The sequence below is a fragment of the Bombyx mori genome, chromosome 8 (assembly GCF_030269925.1).
Source record: "Bombyx mori chromosome 8, ASM3026992v2".
Lineage (NCBI taxonomy): Eukaryota > Metazoa > Arthropoda > Insecta > Lepidoptera > Bombycidae > Bombyx > Bombyx mori.
This window is the reverse complement of record NC_085114.1, coordinates 10,925,896-10,948,604: the sequence shown is the minus strand read 5'-3', so window position 1 is coordinate 10,948,604 and position 22,709 is coordinate 10,925,896. Positions and strand designations below refer to the sequence as shown.

The 22,709-nt window shown below is 34.9% G+C and overlaps 1 protein-coding gene across 1 annotated transcript in view; it reads left to right on the top strand.

The window, feature by feature from the left end:
* Positions 1-22,709, top strand: part of LOC101736589 (matrix metalloproteinase-2) — a 205,457-nt gene that overhangs the window by 62,478 nt on the left and 120,270 nt on the right. The window contains exons 3-4 of the mRNA XM_004932241.5: positions 17,804-17,926; positions 18,182-18,351. Coding sequence (XP_004932298.1) covers positions 17,804-17,926; positions 18,182-18,351 — 293 coding nt within the window. The remainder of the gene's footprint in view (positions 1-17,803; positions 17,927-18,181; positions 18,352-22,709) is intronic.

Genomic DNA, 22,709 nt, shown 5'->3' with positions numbered 1-22,709 from the left:
AATGTCTGTGGGCTAATTTACACGTCGAACCCTTCGCCGCAAGCGCCGCCGCAAGCGACGGGTTCGACGAGGACGATGACCGGTGCTTGTGGTACCTAAAAGCACCGTTAATGGATTGGGAGGATCCGTAATGACGTGTTTTGCGCGACGTCGACCAAAACACAAGTAGACAGCAGTATCCACTATTGACTCCGATAGATACTTAACACGTTGACTGCCATGATGTCACCGATGACCTACGTGGCGCTCTGAAGTAATTATATTGATTTATTTCTTCGATCTTCTTACTAAGGCGCCGGAATATCTAGTAAGCTCTGAGAAAGACGAGTCCGAAGATACTGAGATTGAATCTATTTTTAAGAGACTAAAAATAATAAAATATGTACAGTAACAAACAAAAGAAGGTAAATTTAGGCAATCCAGGCGCATTGTAACAAAAATCAACATAATTACTTCAGTGCGCGACGTAGGGCACCGATGACCTACGTAGTCAACGTGTTAATATCAGGTGTACCGTGAACTTATCTGTCCATCCAAGCCAATTAAAAGTATACGAAAGGAAACGTCCCTACACACTACAAAACTCAACAGTATTAACATAGACCCGTATCTATAAACAAGTAAATATGAAGAACAGTTACCCCACTGTAATATACGACTACCATTGGCTTAATGTGATATAAGCGCAGTAGTAAAACCTAAAACGGTTCCTTCGAAAATCGTAAAAAGTGTCTTTAAATGCGGGATATTATCGCTAGTTTATGGCTATTGAAACAGGCACGTACTTAGAGGCGGCAGAGAACTCAAAATTTACCATTACAAAAACTTACCAAACACACATTCGAAGCACACACACACACACACGACCATTTTACTTCCATTTGTCATTTCAAAATAATTTCACCAAAAAAATTTTGGAGTTAAATATGATTGATATATTAATCAATTTATTAATGCCATTATTCCACAATAATTCCATTTCAAAGATGTATAACATTATTTGCCTTGACTATTTTAATTCCTCTTTGACTACTTCTTCAAACGAGGCTTGTGGAGTGGAGAGTACTTAACGGTAGGCAGCGGCTTGGCTCTGCCCCTGGCATTGCTGAAGTCCATGGGCGACGGTAACCACTCACCATCATGTGGGCCGGATACACGTCTGCCTATACGGGCAATAAAAAAAAAAAAATGACAAAAAAGTATCTATGTCCTTTCTTAGGCTTAATTGAAATTACGTAGGTACGAGATTTTAAGCTTCGACCACAGGGCGATTGCTCCTATTATTAATTTCACTGAGCAACTTATATGAGTTTCAGTTCAGAGAATCAAGCTCGCTTCGTACCTGTATAGCTCATTGTTATTACTTTACTGCAGTACATAACCAAAACTTTAAAATTACAAAAGTTATTACGGGCCAGGGGCTTTCGTTTTGTTATCACTAAAAATTTCACAACACAAAGTCAACAAATCCAACGTTTGCGTTTCGATAAATTATTCATAAAATTTATGACAGACTCATTAAATATGTATTTGTGAACGTATGAATTTCGGAACGAACGCTGTGAAATATTTAAATTAATTTCCAACATTTAAATTTCGATTTATCATTCATGTGACAAAGAAATGATGAATTGTTTTAATGAGACTTGTTTGTGTTACAATGTAAACTCTAAGACGAAAACATTGAGCGAACATTAACTTAATAAAATGTAGCAGGGACGAAAAAAAGCAAAAATATTATAAATGTATACAATAGCCGACCATTATGTGGGCAACCCTATTGTTTGGTAGGAAAAAAGTGGTAACCTAATGCACAATACTAATAACTTCGAAGACAAAGTACAAGTAATAACGTCGAATAGTAAAAACGAAACCCAATAAAACGTGTAATAAAAATCAAACCCGCAAAATTATAATTGGCGTAATTTCTGGTGGTAGGACCTCTTGTGAGTCCGCACGAGTAGGTACCACCGCCCTGCCTGTTTCTACCGTGAAGCAGTAACGCGTTTCGGTTTGAAGGGTGGGACAGCCGTTGTAACTATACTTGAGACCTTAGAACTTATATCTCAAGGTAGGTGGCGCATTTACGCTGTAGATGTCTATGGGCTCCAGTAACCACTTAACACCAGGTGGTGGGTATTTGGGAGCCAACAAGAAGAAGCAATTAGGCGTTTCGATTTGAACCATAGAACAATAGTTACACAATAAAATTGAAACTTCACGAGGTCATCACGTCGCCACGTCTATGGACTTCGGTAGCCTCTAAACATACTTCAGTTCATGATCTCGTCCTAACCTATAAAGCAATACAAAAATAAATGTAAACAATTTTCGACCGAACAGAGAATGGAATTAAATTTAAGTAAGCTAAATTAGCGATAAGTCAGTAAGCTGTTTGTTCTTAGGAAGCCGCGATAGACATGAGTGGCATGTCCGAGTGTTCAGACCGTTTCTCACGCATGCGCTTTTTGAGTATGCACGACACAAAGCACTTATTCAAGAGCATTTCGCTAAGTCCTCCCACGGGTTTATCTACGTACAGTATGTATGGGCTTTCTTGTATAAAAAGAATGATATACAATTTATCATTAGTACACATACTTAATTACAGTAAGAGCGGCGCCACGACTTACTTATAGAGTATCAAAGTTGATACTGCAGAAAATGAATTTACTGTGTAGCTGTGTAGTTGTATTTACAAAGCCATTGTATATTTTACATACACACATATAAGCCGAACAGACAAGAGAAACACATTTAAAAAAAATCGTTTAAAATTAAAACGAAAGTGTGTAGCTTTCAATTCAGTAACATAAGAAGTCACTGTGCCCTAAAAGATAAGACGATAAGAAGAAGCGATGCAACTGCACCGGTGTTCGAATCCCGCAGACAGGTATAGCATTTTTTTAAATGAAATACTTAACTCTAATTCAGGAATGACTTCCACAATGAAAGAAGAACATGATGTAATATTTTTGTTTTTTTAATTTGCGTAATTATTACTGGTGGTAGGACGTATAGTGAGCCCAGACGGCTAGGTACCACGACTCTACCTAGTTTTGCCGTAAAACAGTAATGAGTCTCAGTTTGAAGGGTGGGTGGCAGTATATGGGGGTGGACAGCCCCAGGTGAATAGCAGTATTTACGTTGTCCATGACTATGAACTCCGGTAACTATTTAACACCAGGTAGGCCGTGAGTTCGTGCACCGTATTTAAGCAATAAATAAAAAACAAACCATAAAATACATTGCTATACATCTAATAACCGCCGCTTTTTTTTTATTCGGAAGAGATAACATTATTTATTTGTATTTCCCAGCACACGTTTAGATAAAAAAAATCAAGCATTTTGTCTACAATCTTTTAGTAATTTTTAATTACATCGAGAACTGTTTCGAGTGAAAGTTGGTTAATTGATCAAAGATTCCGACAGCAAATTATTGGTATTATAAAAAAATAATCGAACCAAACGTAGTTAAAAATTTGTAAATATATACTTTTTAATCATCTCGGAGATCAAAATTATAATTTACGTTATTACTGGTGATAGGACCTCTTGTCCGCACGGGTAAGCACCGCCCTGCCTATTTCTGCCGTGAAGCAGTAATGCGTTTCGGTTTGAAGTGAGGGGCAGCCGTTGTAACTATACTGAGAGCTTAGAACTTATATCTCAAGGTGGATGGCGCATTTACGTTGTAGATGTCTATGAACTCCACTAACCACTTAACACCAGGTGGGCTGTGAGCTCATCCATCCATCTAAGTAATAAATAAAAAAAAGATCATGCTTTTTGAATCGGACCGCTAATGTCTAACAAGCTTTGACTTTTCTTGTACTGTAAATATGAAGGCAAATTAAAGGTTCACCTGGCGTTAAGTGATTAACTGATTAGTGTCGACTCATTCGGGTACATATCAAGAAGCAATCATTAATTCCAGTTTAAGTCGTAGGATAATTGTTATCGCAATGCTATTATATATAATTGAATTCGATATAATGTTCGTAACGGAGTCATTGTAGGTACTTATGAAATTTTGTAATCGCATTGGAATTACCGGACGAGTCATTAGCTCGTTGCCTCGCTTATGCTAATTAAAAAGTATAATAAAACATTCTCTTATGAAACGTATCTCAAATCATCGATTAGAAGATTTTTTTATTTTTGTTGCTTAGGTATGTGGGCGAGCTCACAGCCCACCTGGTGTTAAGTGGTTACTGGAGCCCATAGACATCTACAACGTAATGCGCCACCCACATTGAGATATAAGTTCTAAGGGTCTCAGAAAATGTTAGGATCGTAAACACTTGAACATTTGATGTCTGTCGTGTTTTCCAGCATCTAGCATAGTTGTCGATAGCATAGCATATCATTGTAGAAGCTACATACCACAATAGACACTATGAAAACTCGCATAACGTTGTTTATCCTATTAAAATTCATTTCAAAATACCGTTTAATTGTTTACATACAATTCGTGTTATACAAACTGTTTTGCAAAGCAATGAGTTACAAGCGTGAACAAACTGGACTGCGTTTGCCATTCCCTGCACATGTCTCGACGGAAACAAGATAGTAATCCGACTCTTATTACCATTATTTTATCGGGGATCATCGTTGCCGTGCCTGCGCGTTAATCTTAATCGATAATTCAATATAACAGTATCGGTTGCGTGTGAACGTTCCCGATCTGATAATGTAAACACGGATATCATTTTCAAAGCAGGATAGACTGCGTGTAGTATCTGCTTCGCTGTTTTAGCTAGTCGTGGAAGTATTTATTTTTGAGTCAGTAATTAAATTAATTAATGGAATAAGTACTTAACAAATTTTAACGATTGACTTGCACGGTGAAGGAATAACATCGTGTAATCAAAATCAAAACCGCAAAGTTATAATTTGCGTAATTACAGATGGTAGGACCTCTTGTGAGTCCGCACGAGTAGGTACCACCACCCTGCCTATTTCTGCCGTGAAAAAAATCTAACCTATGCATCAGCCCGCTGAGTTTTTCGCCAGATCTTCTCAGCGGGTCGCGGTTGGTAGTAGATTCACTTGCGAAGCAGCTGCTCTTCTGTTGTTAGGTCTTCTTTAGAGGCACTTTAGGGCATATTTTAGCAAATCCGCCCACCTGTGCTGGTGAAACTGGAAAGTCCTCCGGGCTACCAGTTATCCGTCATTCCTAAAAAACAAAAAAAAAACGCTAACATCATCATCATCATCATCATCATCAACAGTCCACAGTCGTCCACTGCTGGACATAGGCCTCTCCCAATCCACACCACTGAGCCCGGTCTGCTGCTCTCCTCATCCACTTCTTGCCGGCCACCGTACATAATAAGAAACAAGGCTCGATGCGTTGCGGTTTGTTGTCATTAGATGTTGTCATTAGATATCAAAAATAACGAGTAACATAACGATACAATAGTGACGACATACATAAGGTTATGCTATTTTTGTGACTTTTTTCCGATACCTCTAGTAAAAACGCTTGAACAAGAATTCGATAAAAAAAAGTATAACTAACTATAAGATCACATCTGATCATAATTGATAAGTGAAAATTTTAAAGACTGAACAAGATATTTCTAGGAAATATGGCGCTGTTAATAATATCGAACCTTTTCCCTGTGATAAGAATAAAAATAGTTTAATTAATGTAATAATTTACAATAACCTTTATTAACATTTACACGTATTATTACACAATATTACACAGTAAAATTAATGCGGATTGTAATTTTACATAAATCATATCCGTCATATCTGATGCATTCCGTGTAATCTATAATTCAAAAATCCTCAGTGACGCATAAAAAAAATTCAAGATGAAAACGAACTAAGAGGCGAAATCTTTTTATGGACGAAATCTTATAAACGGGAAGATCCTATAACAGCTACACACATCACAACGTAAATTTTGACGCCCATCTTGGGATTAATAATCTCAATTACATTGCAATAAAACCACATTCGCATATGCCAATATACTTTTAGTACACACATATGCGCCAACATATTTTGGAATAAAACGTTATAAATTTCCTGAAATTAAGTAATATAATATGATGACTCTTCAATTCTGAGGAGCATCAATGTAAAATTTGCTTTAAAAAATCTAAACAAACAAAGCAGTTTCTTCCTTATTTTAAAATTTACATTTTTATGACTTTCGTGAATAAGTTTATAAGCGTCGAATGTGCGCTGTATTAATCATTGTCCTTCTGGAAGAATGCAATGAACATTTCATACTTTCCATGCACCAAAACAATAGATATTTTTTATGAATTTACTAGCCCGTTTCGCTAGGCATTTAAAATTAACATTATTATTTATTGTCATTATTATTAAGGACTCCAACACTCATATAAATATAAGCCTATCCATTAAGTACATGTATTTTCTACATGGACACTAAGTTTCAAATCAATCGGATGCAAGGTTCAGTAGTTATAACGGAACATCCGTAAAAACCACTGTAGATTTATATATTTGTATAGATATAGATTACGTTGGATGCATGCTGACGAGCATGCCGCCCACTCGATGATAAGTGGTTACAGATGCTCGTGGACGTGAGCTATGAACCATAGCAGATCTACTATCGAGAGCTAGTCTAATATTTTACGCAGGACGAGATGAGATGACAAACAAAATAATTATTTCATTGCTTAGATATGACAACTGGCATTAAGTTGCTACCGAAACCCACTAACATCAAGAACTTAAACGGTGCCAGTCTTCCTCAGACGTGAGTCCTAAGTCTCAATTTTATTGTCCAACAGCCGCCCCACTCTACAAACCGAAACGCATTGTTGATTCAAGGCAGATATTAGGGTTCCGGGTGATTGTTCCTACCTGTCATAAGATGCTCTACCACCAATAATTATAATTGAATATATTACTTATATACCGCTAGAATACAATAAAACCGATAAATTTATCGTCTAGAATGCCACGATGTCGTTTCAAATAAAGGTTTTCTTCAAGATCTATATAGTTTAAATGTTGTCTAGACTCAACTTTACGAATACTAGATGTCCCGATAGACTTTTAAAATGACAACAAAAAAATAAAGTATTTGGGTGTTGAAAAATCTAAACTTTCTGCAAGTTTCTATAACTATTTGCATGGTTGATGATTTTGTGGTTTTAAAAAGCACCTTAAGGTCATTGACCTTAAGGCAATTTTAAAATTATGAACTTAGCTTTATGTAAACGATTTGTGGTAACACAGTAGTCTACATTTTCTTCTATACGATTATCTGTCTTATTAATTGAAACACAATGTCAAATTATGTCTATCATTCCACGTTATTCTAGAAAGAGTTTCAATTTATTTCAAAGTATTAACATCATACAATTTATCTTTGATCTTATGATATTTTAATAACTTTCGTTTATTCCTATAGGACGTGTCTCACGATGTCTCTCTATTTCAATTTTCATAATGTACGTTCTTCTCCCGTATTGTTGGAAAATAACTTTTAGTGAATATGCGTTTCCTTTTGTGCTATAGTATCATTCCTATTCATACTTTTTATGTGTGTATGTATGTGTGTTTTTATAACTTCTTTAATCTTCCAGGCTCTTCCAGGCTCATTCTCTGATTAGTTTTATAATGAAGAGTTATGTTAATCAGTTTTTGACGTGACAACGTCTTATAATTCGATGGAGCCGGCTGAACGCAAAAAAAAATATGACGCATGCGGCGTTACCTCGCTCTGAGGCGTATTTTCTTATGACGTTATCACGTTCAACTATCGTCAGTAAGCCGACTTTACAGACAACCGATTTTTATGTTAAAGATATTCTACATTCGAGGTCTGGTTACAGTTATACTTGTCTCATACCCACATAACACAGGAAATAATCGTAGCTCGGAGCCGTCGTATGCGGAACATTTATTTGATTTAGCTTAATCATTAAAATTAATTAATTAATTAGAAATTCAAATTGTAAGGACAATAATTTAATAAGGTCATCCTCGTTCATAGGAAACTCATGAATTACACGTCAAATGAACTCATATATTATCACGGCAGACAGGAAAACCATTCTACAATAATTCCTGTGAATCGTTTCAATGGACGAACGTCACTGATACACAGGAACACATGAAATTTTAATAATAACAGTTCCAGTCCATTGTTTTTTTTTTGTCGTTCGTATAATTGCATTGAACGTCATTGATACAGTGATTTGAATATATAATACATACATCCCCCATTCATCCAAAGAAGGACTCTTTTTTTGGTGACTGGTAATCTTCGTCCGTATTTGGAACCCATTATATTTTCGAGGAATAACAGCGAAAGTGACGTACTTAAAACATCCGGTTTTTAATAATAAAAAAATGATCTTCAATATATTTTATGTAAATTTTAATATATCTATCAACGTATTGCTGTAGATTTTTTGTTTATAAGCTTTTAAGTAATTAGAACTGATTTTACAACGACTTCGTCCGTGATCACGACAACTGTACAGATCCAGAACACGGGAAGAAAAAAAACGTGTAATTAAAAAGTTAAAGTGGGATTAATCACATCTAAAACTCACCAACACCGAAGTATTATTACTGGTGGTAGGACCTCTTGTGAGTCCACGCGGGTGGGTACCACCACCCTGCCTATTTCTGCCGTGAAACAGTAATGCGTTTCGGTTTGAAGGGTGGGGCAGCCGTTGTAACTATACTTGAGACCTTAGAATTTATATCTCAAGGTGGGTGGCGCATTTACGCTGTGGATGTCTATGGGCTCCAGTAACCACTTAACACCAGGTGGGCTGTGAGCTCGTCCACCCATCTAAGCAATAAAAAAAATTATATAACCGAATACCAAATTTTTCTTTATTAATTTTAATATATATTATATATAAACATATTATACACATATACATATATATCCAGATTTTTACGTTTAAATAAATTTACTAAATGTAAGGATATTAACTAAGTTTGATTCCAAGAATCTGTATCCATTTTGTTTGGACTATGTACTTTAACTATGGTTTTGACACGACCCGTGAGTTATTGAGATTGGAGTTTAGTGTGAATTGTGAAGGTTTCGTAATGAAAATTGATTTCAACACTAAAATCAATCCTTCATCAAACTGTCACGAAAAACCCTTTATCTAATCCCTCAAACAATATGTAACAAAATTGAATTTATTCAAATTTTAATCTAACATATGCACATAGTAAAAGCTTAGTATAATTAGTGTGTAGTTTTATATAAATATTAGATTACCCTTAATGGATTGAACGATATAGTTTAATAATGTAAGTTCACCATCTTCATGCATTATTACAATCGATGAACTGTCCCCTATAAATAATATCAGACTTAAGTGGTGCTTTTAACTAAAATAACATATGATGAACACCCACGCGTATGCGGCCTGCTTCGAAGCTACCAAATATTTTTTTTACATTTTTTGAGGCATGTATTTCTTCAAATGTAACTTTTCTTTCAGTTTTGATTCACTCAGTCAGTCTAAAAAAATAGAGTAAAAAATCTAAAGAATTCCGTTCGATAAAAAGATTATAATAATTTTTTTTCCTTAAAAAAACACTAATTAAAATTGACGTTGATTTCAAAAACCGTATGATAAACACGTTATTAAAAAAAAATACTTCTTAAATTCATGTTCACCAATTGAATTAAATAGCACATAAAATACAAAACTTTTAATTATTTTTTTATGAAACCCTCTCTATTGCGAAGCTATTAAAGTTAATTTTAAATTATCAAAAAAAGAATGTAAGATTTTTGTTCATTTCATTCATTACGTGCTTACTCTACACTGGCTGTCGCATGCAACAGATGCTCGTATCTGACGAATGATAAAACGAATTTGGCCCATTAATGATAGTTAACTGGGTTTCCGATGCTAGTACTAATGGTTGACTCAGTTAGCGCACAATTAATATTACTCCGATTATACAACTATAATATTTAGGAATACTAGTTTTGTAAGACGACGTACGATTACTGCAGGCCTTGGACAACGGTAGCTACTTACTTAGAAGAATAGTAGACAGATTGATCTGCTGTGGTAGTGAAACAGAACTAAATTTAATTAGCTATGTATCTCTTTGTATAAGGTGTTTTCGCAACAAGAATAAACTGGAATTTAAAATTTGCAGACAAATATGACACTATCTAAATGTCTACTTAGAACTATTCCCATGGAATTATTCAGTCATTAAATTCGTGTCTCGATCTTGGCGTAAGCACTAAGATGTTGGCAAAAATAAGTACCCACAACCCATTAACAATAACAAGGCGGCTTGCGAATTTTCTTGTATAATTTCACTTAAAAATATAGAAACAGAATTCGAAAACTATTAAAATTTTTGGATATCACTTCGAATAATTTGTTTGTATAAAAACTTTGTAAATATATTATTTGTGGTAAAATATATTGTTCTCTGCTCTACTCAAGATTTTGATCAGTTAGTAAAATCTTTCGTAAAGACATAAAAAATGTGTTTTGGGACTCTAATATTCATTTTTAATGACATTTTGGTGTCTAATATTCATGTTTTTTTTTATTGCTTAGATTGATAGACGAGCTCACAGCACACCTGGTGTTAAATAATTACTGGAACCCATAGACATGTACAACGTAAATGCGCCACCGTTCAAACCGAAACGCATTACTGCTTCACGGCAGAAATAGGCAGGGTGTTGGTACTTACCCGTGCGGACACACAAGAGGTCCTACCACCAGTGACAAAACGTTTAATAATGTTTAATGACAACAGAATATTGACGTCCTCCGATTGAAGTTCGGTTCAACGCCAGCCCTTATATCCATATTTAATGTCAATCTAACAGCCGGTGTCAATCAATACGAAAATTACGGACGGCTACATCAGCCACCCTCAACGGTTGATAAGCTCGCGATGACACGACACTTGTTCCGCGTGGGGTGCATATTGCGTTGCATATGACGCATAACGTATTCGAGTTACTATGGTAGTTAATGACATTCTCGATGCAGAATATTAAAGCCTCTGTTTATTTAGTTACTAGCGGCACCCTCGACATTAAAAAAAAAAGATGTGTGGTGTCGTGGGACACCGGATAGGAACTAAGCTCCTTATTATAAACATATTAATTTTAAGTTCTATTCGAGGTATAAAGAAAATAAAACTGGAGGTTTCGCAACAACCCACGGTCATTCGGTAATGTGCGAACTTATTGTGGTACACTTCATTCACGGTTGTTTGCATAAGAGTTAGTGTATTGCGCAAACGAACGCTCTGAGAACGTGGTCAATGAATGATAAAAAAATGTTATTTTTTGTACGTTATTACAAAGTTAAATCGTACGTTACGGACGTTTTTTCCCGGTTAGGATACCCATCCCCATCGTCCCATAAGGAACTTCGTTCCAAAAAAGCTGCATTACTGGGCTTCGATCAATGATCTCTTCGGGCTTTTGATGAGTTGAGCACAAACCCGCGCGCTTTCGTCAACCAAAATGTATCACCTATATATTTATCAAATTGGAAAAGAAGCAAATCTCTAATAAAAGATACAATAAAAGTATAATAACCTAACTTTTTTTGTTTTTATTTCCCTGATTATGCTGATTGTGAGTGGTTACCGTCGCTTATCGACGACAGCAATACCAGAGGCAGAGCCAAGCCGTTACCTACCGTTTAAAATTCTCCACATCTGCTCAAAAAACGATAAATAACAATCTTACATAGAATTCAAAGTGTAATAAACGCATACTTCATCTCGACCTAAAAACACTTCCGACTTCTAAACCATCATTGACGGAAACTAGCACAGGTTAATGGCGGGGATTCGTTAATTAATTAGTGGACAGAATAGGTGTCGTCACGCGATCTTAGATGGCATTCTTAGCGCCCCACATTCCGAGCCACCTCATTTTGACCCGTTTCTCGGCTACTAAGCTAGGGACCTATTTGAACAAATAAGACATTAATTAAGATTACAATTATAGTGTACTGGTGGTAGGACCTCTTGTGAGTCCGCACGGGTAGGTACCACCACCCTGCCTATTTCTGCCTTGAAGCAGTAATGCGCTTCGGTTTGAAGGGTGAGGTAGCCGTTGTAACTATACTGAGACTTTAGATCTTATATCTCAAGGTGGGTGGCGCATTTACGTTGTAGATGTCTATGGGCTCCAGTAACCACTTAACACCAGGTGGGCTGTGAACTCGTCCACCCATCTAAGCAATAAAAAAATATATCGATTATTCGCCGTCCTTTAAATTCAAACGTTCTTAATCTTACGTGATTCTTATTTTAATTAATAATTATAAAAAAAAATTTTTTTCAATACTGCGTTCATTAACATCCCGTCTAGAAATCTTTTTGGTGACTTGCAATGTGAATTTAGAATTAGCTCGTGTGCTGTCTTTCTTCTCCTTCTCGAACTAGGTTTTTGAAAAGATAAGATGTCTTGCGACAGCTAGCGGCAATTGTCGTTGTCACTGGTGATCACTTAACACCAGGTTGACCGTGAATTGGTCATCCATCTTAACAAAAAAAGTATATATATACTTACGTACATTTATGTGTATTGTTCGTCATATCTATTAACGCATACAGAAGATCATTGAACTTTGAATGAAAAATGAAATTAAGAACTTACATTAATACGATATAAAGACAATAAGGTGCGTACATACGTTGTCAGTTTTTGCACTTCATTCCGTATTAGTACACTTTACTGCTCACGAAAAATGGCAAAACACCAAATATATATGTGTTTGATACGATCTAAATATTGTACATTCAATGACGGCCGTCAACATCACCACTTTAGTACAAATAAGCGTAGTCTTCTTAATGTATCCCCAATTGTTCACCTAGTAAGTATAAATAATTCTTTCAATCCTGAATAGTATGTAAATATACACGGAATCGTTTTTTTAAATAAGTCAACGCAGTGAACAATGACCACAAATTGACTTGACAGTTTTATTGTTAGATATGAGAAGTCGTGGGTTATAAAAGTTTATTTTCGCTTCGGCTAAGACTGAAGTTGACTGAAATTTCTAGGATATTTATTTATTTATTACACTTCATTTAAAATTTGTATTAGCGGACATAATGCCTAAGGCATTCTCTACCAGTCAACCAAAGGTAGAGCAGAGTAAATAGTGGTAGGTACAATATTATTAGAATATCCATTGGGCTACCACACCACCGTCTACACCGGTATGTAACGTTAGATCTAAACGAAGAAAATAGAATTCGTGCTTCATTTTTATTCAGATAGGCAAACGAATTCATGACCCATTAATAATTTGAATGTTGCCACGGTTAAACGTGGGAAGTGAATCCCAGTTGGGTGTATGCAACGACCGTCCAACACTCCAAAACGAAAAAATAATTTGATGTGCAGCCAAAACAACTATGTTGATTGTACTTTATCCTTTTTTTTTTAAGGCTGGGGAATCCGTTTATGGATACCCGGTTGAGAGTACCTATTGTCGATTGTACTTAACCCTACCAGAGGATATATCACGGTTATAATGAATAAAATTAGCAACAGATTCACGAAAGTGGTACCTAAAATTTCAATTTTCATCTCGAATCACTGTTAATAAAAGTGGCTATTACATAATATCTTTCAATTATTGTCACTAAATTAAGTAGCAGGTCGTAAACTTTCATTAACATACATTTTTTTATGATTGCTCCCGTGATAGTTATATTTTATTATGCAAAAGATCAATGACTTAACAAAGGACCTAGCAAAAGGAGAATTAAAAAAAAAACAAATAATAATGTAGAAAACGTATTTCTCCTTTTTTTGTTTGAATTCTGTTATGAAACTCAAAAGGATTCATGATTCATTTGAACGCCATTGTCAGCACACTAATTATACGAAGAAAAAACTCGACTATTTGACAAAGAAAATAAAATTTGTTTAGGATCAAGAGACTCGTTTAAAAGTCTGTTAAAAGTTAAAATACTTTAGCGGAACCGTACATTAATAATAAACTAGAGGTCCCGCAGTAGTCGAAATTCGACTATAATTAATTGGAATTGTAAGTTTGTACACTATTATGATTGTATTTTATACTTCTATAATCACAAATTTCGCCAAGGCTACACTATAAAAAAATATTAATACAGACAAACAATATTTAATCTATTCTCAATTTGACCACAGACGTCAAGAACAAAAGTTTTCCAGAAATACATGAAGTCAGCGTCGGAACGGTACTTCGATAAGGCTATGCGTCATGATAATCGCCTTATCGTTGCCGCCGCTGACTACTCCCCGAATCCTGATCACGCAGGAGCCAGTCACCGTCGACGCCCTAGACACGTCCTTACGGATCCATCAGATCCAATAACCTTTGCATTAGACGCCTTCAGCTCTAACACTAGGAGCAGGCTTAGGGACTTCAGTAACCGTACTCGTCGAACTCGACAAAGAGTTCGCCGTGCAACCTAACCCATGAATCAGCTCGCTGAGTTTCTCGCCGGATCTTCTCAGCGGGTCGCGATTCCGATCCGGTAGTAGATTAATTCGCGAAGCAGCTACTCTTGAGCTGTTAGGTCTCCTTCGGAGGCGCTCGGGTAGCTGTTAGCAAATCCCACCCCTCCTGGCTGAGCCTTTGCTCGCCCACGTGTCCTGGTGAAACTGGAAAGGCCTCCGGGCCACCAGATATCTTTCAATCATAAAAGAAAAAAAAAAAAAAAAAAAGTTTGACAGTAAATAGTATGCATGCGTGTCTGCGTCAAATACATGGTATGTAGGGTGTGTAATGTTTTCTTTATTGATTTAATGTATCTTTTTTGCATTATTTCAAAAAAATATTAGCATTGTGCACTTCTTCTCTATATTCTCTATAAGTGTGGAAAATTTCACACTCCTCCGTCCGCGCAATTTTCGTAAAAAGGGATACAAAGTTTTTTCTTCACGTATTAATATATAGATAAAAAATCTTTAGTTTGTCTTACAATCAACTGTCAAGACACAAATACAATGATTTTGTTTAATACTATGATGAATACAATTTCGTATTTTCACTGTAGTTCTTGTTCTTTATTTACGCATAGTTTATCCTATTGAGTTGAAACTTTGTACTGTTTTTCATAGTACGGTGAAGGTATAATAATAGTATAGTATCATTGCTAAAGCTTAGGTTATCACTAACGATATATGTAATATATATATAGAATCTCAGCTTTAATAGGCGTGGCCAGTGTTACTACACCTGAGACCATCAGCATCAAAGTGACCTAACCCATAAATTTTTATAAATTTGTTCTTAGATAGGGGAAAGTGGGGGATATACGAACATCTAAGGGAAAACTTAAATAAAACAATGGAATTTAATCACAGATTTTTAATTTTTTTTTTATTATAAAGTTTACTTATCTGTCTAACTTATTCACTAATCATCATTTATATTTTTTTAATAAACTGCAACAATATGAAAGAAAAACAAAACCCTTAGTGTTCGGCTTTGCCCGACATCAGTCGGGTAAATACGAACACCAAGTGGGGTGATTACGAACCAACATTATTAACGACATAAATCACATTTAAAACCCAACGATGTTGACTGTCCGTCAGTACAACTCTCGTGAGCCCATCTTTTGCAGACATAGCACACAATCTAGTCTTCAACTGGAGGATCAATATATTTATCTCTACAAAAAATACAAAAGTAGTCTTTATTTTCTTTTTCGCCTTTTTCTTTTTTTTTTCGTATTTTGACTAGAGTCACTAAAGTCTTTTTTTATATTGTTCAAATTCTTTAATAATATTTCATACTTCTTGTTTGAAGGTGTTCTCTCATTACATTTCAGTCTTTTTATTTGGGTTCCTTTTTTGCCATCTTTCCGTTTTCTTCTTGATTTCTTACGTTTCCTGATCGTCTGTAAATAAAGGTTTTCATCCAACTATGGCTGTATTAACACTTCTTTCATTAGATGGTCAAAATTAGTGGTTTTTGGAACATTATATGTTTCTGCTGCTTTACGCAGAGAGAGTTTTTGGTTTTAACATCGTCTATAGCCTTTTTGAGATCTTCTAAACTATACTTCAGTTCGGTCTTTCTTTTGTAAGTACAAGGCATCTGTAATAATATTTAAAAAAAAGTTGAACGGGGTACTGACAAATGGGAGTGGGGTAACGGCGAATGTTCGAGATTGCCCGACATGGAGTGTTCGTCTTTACCCCGCGGAATCGAAAATAATTAAAGGTCAAAAAACAAATTTTGGTTAAATATATTTTGCCTACTACATCATTATCATTTAGCTGAGTAATATGTGATTATTCCACTATATAAAAGCTGAATTATTATTTTAGATAGAAATAAAGTTACATCAACTTGAATTTAACAAAAAATTACATCCAAAACATACAAAATATTGAAAAATGCATACCTTTTTAAGTACGTGTGTCCGCGTCTCCCGTGGTATTGACTGGCATCAGTGGTGGCGTGATCTCCGAAGTGGCGACAAATAAAATTAGGATATATCTTTCTAACATATTAGAACCATTGAATTCGGCATTACCCAGCGTTCGCGTTTCCCCCACTTTCCCCTAATGCAATTTATTTAAAACATTATCAATTTTGATGCAAAACCGGCCTATCCCTAGTTTGACCCATAGATAACAGATGGCTTTTTAAAAACTTATTTTGGGGCGTATTGTTTTTGCCAACGAAGCAGTGTAAAAGTAAATTCAAACCTCATTATTTCCATACTAACTATGATAAACTTAGGCTACTTTTGCGCTGACGGCCTCATATTTGTATTATTCTTGATAATTGAAAGGAACCCGCGAAGTTTATATTATTCTACACTCGAATCTTGACATTATTTATTGTGTCGTCGAAGACGAACTATTGTTTTATATGCCATTAATCGTGAGCAATAAACGTCTCAATGAATAATTAGGTCGTAAAATAGATTCGTCCTTTCTCTCGTTTGCCATTGAGCAATAAATTATACTTTGAAAATTGAATTGAAGTCGTTTTAAACATTATAAAAAAACATAAGAAGTTAAGCTATAAAGTAAATGTTTATTTCTACTTTAAAAGCTTTTGGGTGTGAATAAATACGTTCTGAAGAATGTTGTTATCTTCTTCTTAAGGATATAGGTTATTTAATTTTAATGTTTCTAATGAGAATTTTTAAATACTCCTTTACGATGAACTATTTTTTTTATGAAAACTCTATATTTTTATACACACCATCTGTCTGTGCGTTCACATTCGTTTAGCTCTCAAAATAAACGCTTTTACCGTACAAAGAATTTGAAAACAGAACGATTGAATCTGTTACTGTTAATTTGTGAGTGCTATCTGTAAATTCATTGAATAAAGAAAAACAATGTGTTATAGAGAGCAATGATGTGTCAACAGTATCCTCTCTTAAAAACAAAAGTTGACTTAATTCATTTAGGTCATTATAGTGCTGATAATGAATGTGGTGTTTGCTTCTAAAATCGAAACGTCTCTTGCCTTTTGATGCTCGTGGTGGAGAAATAATTTAAAATATAAAACACTCAGGTACCATGAACCAAGATTGGCTACCGTCTAGATTAATTAGCATTCATCATAAGCGTTTTTATTCATGAATTTAAAAAATACAATTCGTAATAACAATATTTGTTTATATCTTTAAATAATTTAAGAAAATAAATACTTTTCAAGTAAAATAATTTCTGAGTCAAGTTTAACCTTTGTATATACACCCGTCCGGGCGTATCTGTAATAAGCCACATAGGCTACCAACGAAGAGGCAAGAAAAAAAATCTGTATATTAATTAATTATTTTAATTTCAGCGAGGATACCTTGAAACTTTCGGATATCTGAGCAAAAGTCGACCTGAAGTTGGAAATCTTATAATGGACGGAAACGAGCAATCTTACGAAGACGATTTCCGGATCGCGATCAAAACTTTACAAGTTAGTATTATGGGTAACAAAAAGACCTTCATTAACATATTATATTTTCTGGTACAACTAAGAACCTTCAAAATAAAATGCTGTTCAGATTATTATTTTTATTTTTAACTCTAGGGCTAGGCTCTGTTCACCTTGTTTCAAATATTTAATAATAATATACTAGCTTTAGAAATTATTCGTACCGAATTAAATTTTCTCTTATTTACCTACTTGAACTTCGTTATTAATTGCCAATTAAATTTGATTTTTTTTTAGGAATTCGGAGGTATTCCTGTCACAGGGGAGCTAGACGCAGCGACAAGAAATTTAATGAAACAAAAGCGGTGTGGTAGACCAGACAGAGAAGAACAGGATCACGAAAATCGAAGATCGAAGAGATTTGCCGTCCAGGGAGCGAAGTGGAAACACACCAATTTAACATGGAGGTAATTTCTTTACTTAAAATTTGTGCACAGCGCCATCTATTATAATTAAAGTGAATCTCAGTGCTGACATCTAGCGAGAGTTTTAAACGTTTTATTTTTAGTGTTTCTACTCGTCACTAGATGGCAATACTAAAGTTTTAATTTCGAACCAAAGTAGCCCTTGTCAGATTTTACATGAATCGAATAGTAAAAATCCTATTTTAAAACGTTTTGCTTTTAAATCTGATCTAATTTGTTTTTTTTCTCCTTTGATCAATTATCGTCATAAGCTTAGACATCCCCTGTAGAATTTGGGTCTTCTTCCTCAAGGCTCACCACAATGTCATTGTTTACCATCCTTTGTGATGGACCTTCATACTCGATCCTGTGGACCGAATGGTAAACATTCGACGTCGCCCTAAGCACGACATTACGGATCCTCCCGATTCATTAACGGTGCTTTTAGGTACCTACCTCAAGCACTGGTCACCATCCTCGTCGAACCCGTCGCTTGCGACGAAGGTCTCGACGAGCGAATTAACCCATAGACACAGCCCACTGAGTTTCTCGCCGGATCTTCTCAGTGGATCGCGTTTCCGATCCGGTGGTAGATTCTGCGAAGCACTGCTCTTGCTAGGGCCAGTATTAGCAACACTCCCGGTTTGAACCCCGTGAAGTCACCTACACGTCAAGGAGAAGCTAAAATAGCCTCTCAAGGCTATCAGCATAGGTAAAAAAAAGAAGGAAAAAAAAGATGGATCTTTTTGCTTTTATTTTTCACTTCCTATAGTAGATTAATTAGAACCTGCTGCAACAATTGGAATTACAATGAAATAGAACAAAAAGAAATACGTGATTAAAATATTGCACTATACCGGCTTTTGACCACACATTGAACAATGTAAATGTTCAAAAAAGTAATTTTAAAGAAGTACCGTAGTAAACTATGTACATTAGTAGATAAGGAGCGTAAATACTGCGTTTTACGATACTATTCCGAATGTTCTACTTATTTGCTTTAACGCCACATAAAATTGATGACAAATAATAGTTAAATCACGGACCTCGTAAAAGTTACGACACTTTCCTCGTGGCTTAATTAAAAGAATATGTCCTTTTGACGCCTGACGAGGTCGGATATATTTGACCAGAATAAATGAATGGAATAATTCTTGGAAAATCTTTTCATTTAATTAATTTCATTAATAGAATATACTATAATATATTTATATGCATTATTACAAATAGATATGAATAAAAAATTATGATTTATTTAAGTTACCGTAGATAGACAAACTAATCTACATTCTACTACTAAATCACCTCATATTCAAGGGTAAGTAATGTAAGTAAGTAGTGTGTCTTTAAGTAAGTGTCTTTAAGTAATAAGTAATGTGTCTTTAAGGTACGGACATTATTAAGAATACCGCTGCCCTTAAAATTTAAATTGTAATTGATTTAAACTTGAACACATGATTGCTTAGCGGCACAAATAGGCAATGATACCAACCCACGCGTGTATTGTAAAGTACCTTACCGAAGTAATTATGTAATTAAAATATGTTTGTTTGTGTGCTTAATTTCCTTCGTTAGGAAAACTACTCGCGAACACCTTACTAAAAAACCGAGCTACTTATTTTTGAGGTCACGTATCTTTCAAATTACAATAAATATGTTATTAATTATATCATAATGTTACATACGTCAAGAGGCATTGTCTTTCAATCTTCGCTTTTACCTATGTACATTGATAAAATTTATTTCGTGTTCAATATTACAAAAGAATAAGTCTACGTCGGCAAAAATGAAATCTCCAGCTTACCTAGAAAAAATAACGAAAAAAAAAGACTCGCATACTTAATACGCGATTTATAAATTAACAAATAGATAGGTAACACTTTAATCAAAGTACATATTTTATACAATAAGATTATGCTCGGATTACGTCTTTTAATTAAATAAAAAAAAAACTTGTCAGGGTTACCATTTTCCAGAAATCATTAGAATTCTCTAAAGCGTCGAGGGCTGTTATATAAACGTAGGCTGCGTTCATGTTAGCCAGTCATAGCTCGTAGAGTTTATTCAACTTGATGTCCCACGAGTGAAACTCGAGTTAACCACTCGACGAGTTCGTATACGGAGCGGAAACAACCGCAGAACACGCGGATAATTTGAAAAGTTCAGAATCACCTGCACAGAGCGCTGTTTCAGTACAATTTCCTGCCGAATTAATGGTCTGTCAATATTGTAGCCCTCTATTACAGCTTGTTGTGCAAACAAGCAATAACGAGTGGCCGTCATCTTGCGGCCAGCTTACGATTATGTGTTGTCTTGTATTGGCAAGTTCCTCGACATTAAACAGACTTCGTACATTTTTTTATTTTTATTTTTTTATAATAGGGCATTTTCTTTTTAAATTTGTGGCGTATGGAGAATCTTTCTTGTATATTGAATTTGTATAGTATTTAACTTCGCTTCTATTGGCTACCAAGTAAATGTATAAATCAAAACTTTTAGTCAAATTCCCAAAACAGAATTCAAAGAGTCGCAAAACTAAAACACGTTACTCGAAAAATAACAATTTTTTTATACTTGTTGCCATATCAGAATATTCATAATGAAATGTAAACAAATGTAAATGTGTCCGAGAAGGCCGATAGTAATAGATATTGCTTGAAAACAACGTTATTGTTTTTGTTCTGTCGTTGACGGGTAAGTGACAGGCGCATTTCGCCTCCCGTAGCGCGATCTGCCATTGGCATTCATAACCAGACTAGGATTGTAACTGAATTTATAATATTATCACAGATACTGTCATTTAAATAAGTGATGCAGTATTATGAGATTTGGAATATTATAGGGGCGTTACAATTAATTAGATCGTAATTTAAAAACTCCGTAGTCAGAATTGAGTCCTAATTTCATTAAGGACTTATATCGTTTTTTTAGCTTGGAGCTTTTTGTAGCTACTTTATCTTTAATGCTTTGATTTTGTATTGGTGTACAATTAAAGAAAATCTCCGTCTCTATTCATTGACTACATAGTATACGAAGTAAGATAGGTGTATCGGACAAACTGCTACACAAATGTATAACAAAGTTAAAAATGTTATGTTATAAGTACCGCTACTGCTGTATTATTTATATGCCGTAGGTAATTGTCATACGAATATAATTATACTAGAGCATTTCTAAGTGTGGAATGTTGCATTTCTTGAAAAAAAAACGACATGTGTTATTCTTTGCGTTTTTTTTTAAATTCAAGTAAACAATTGAGTTAAACATTTAAACAACTTGAAACTCATTGAAAGTCTGTCTCCCTTTATTTTTCAACCAGTTAATTATTCCGAAAAGAAAATATAAAATAAGGGATTTTAAAGAAATGATGCAAGACGCAAAGTGGCTCGACTTATTGTGGAACCCGTACGCATAGATCAAATAATCCACCTATAAGGATTAGAATTAACTTAATCAAAAACAGAAACTACTACACTTAATACTTATTTAAAGAAGAATCGACAATTATTTAGATAAACGTTAATGTAGAAGTCACTCAAAACTTTACAAGTAACTATATGATGGTTGTTAAAATTTGATTACGATAATAGACCATTATTTAAATTAGAGATAATGAATAAACTAAATGGTTGTAATAAACTAACTGACGAGCACGAACTACGACAAACAACATTAATTGCAGTCAACTCGCGCTCGCCACCTAGGGCATCGCCATTCGCCAATAGTATTGCCAGCGCTTGAAAATTTCAATAAATTAAGAAATTACAAATTTCAGTTAAATAATTTTCTTACTCTTACTACATCGATATCAACAAAAAACAACAAACAATACAAAAAAAAAAAGTGTGTGTGTCCGCTCCGACGCACGACTGGAGTTTACTGGATATAAATATAAATTTGTGTCAGTTGAATACAGTAAAATATGGAAGTTACGTATTCTAGTGAGAATGATCCGGGAATTGCGGAACACGTGGATGCGGTAATTAAGTAAGTCTATATAATTCACTTTTACAATTAATATATAAGTTGTCCATTCACTGATAGAAGGAATTGTTTATATTTAATAAGCTTTATTAATAAATGATTTGTAGCGGGTTATATTCGGGTATCAACCCACTAACAGTTGATACGTTCAGGAATCGAACCCGAACGGCGTCCGGCCACAAGCAAAACGATGTCGGTAAATTAAACGAAACAATACGAGAAATAGTTCTATATTACGACAACACGATACACTACAGATTATTAACAAATTAACGAGACACAAAACAAACGACTAACAAATATATTAGCCCAGTCATATTAGGTAAAAAAAAGGGGTCAACCTCGGAATGAAAGATAATAAGCTGCAAATTGGTATG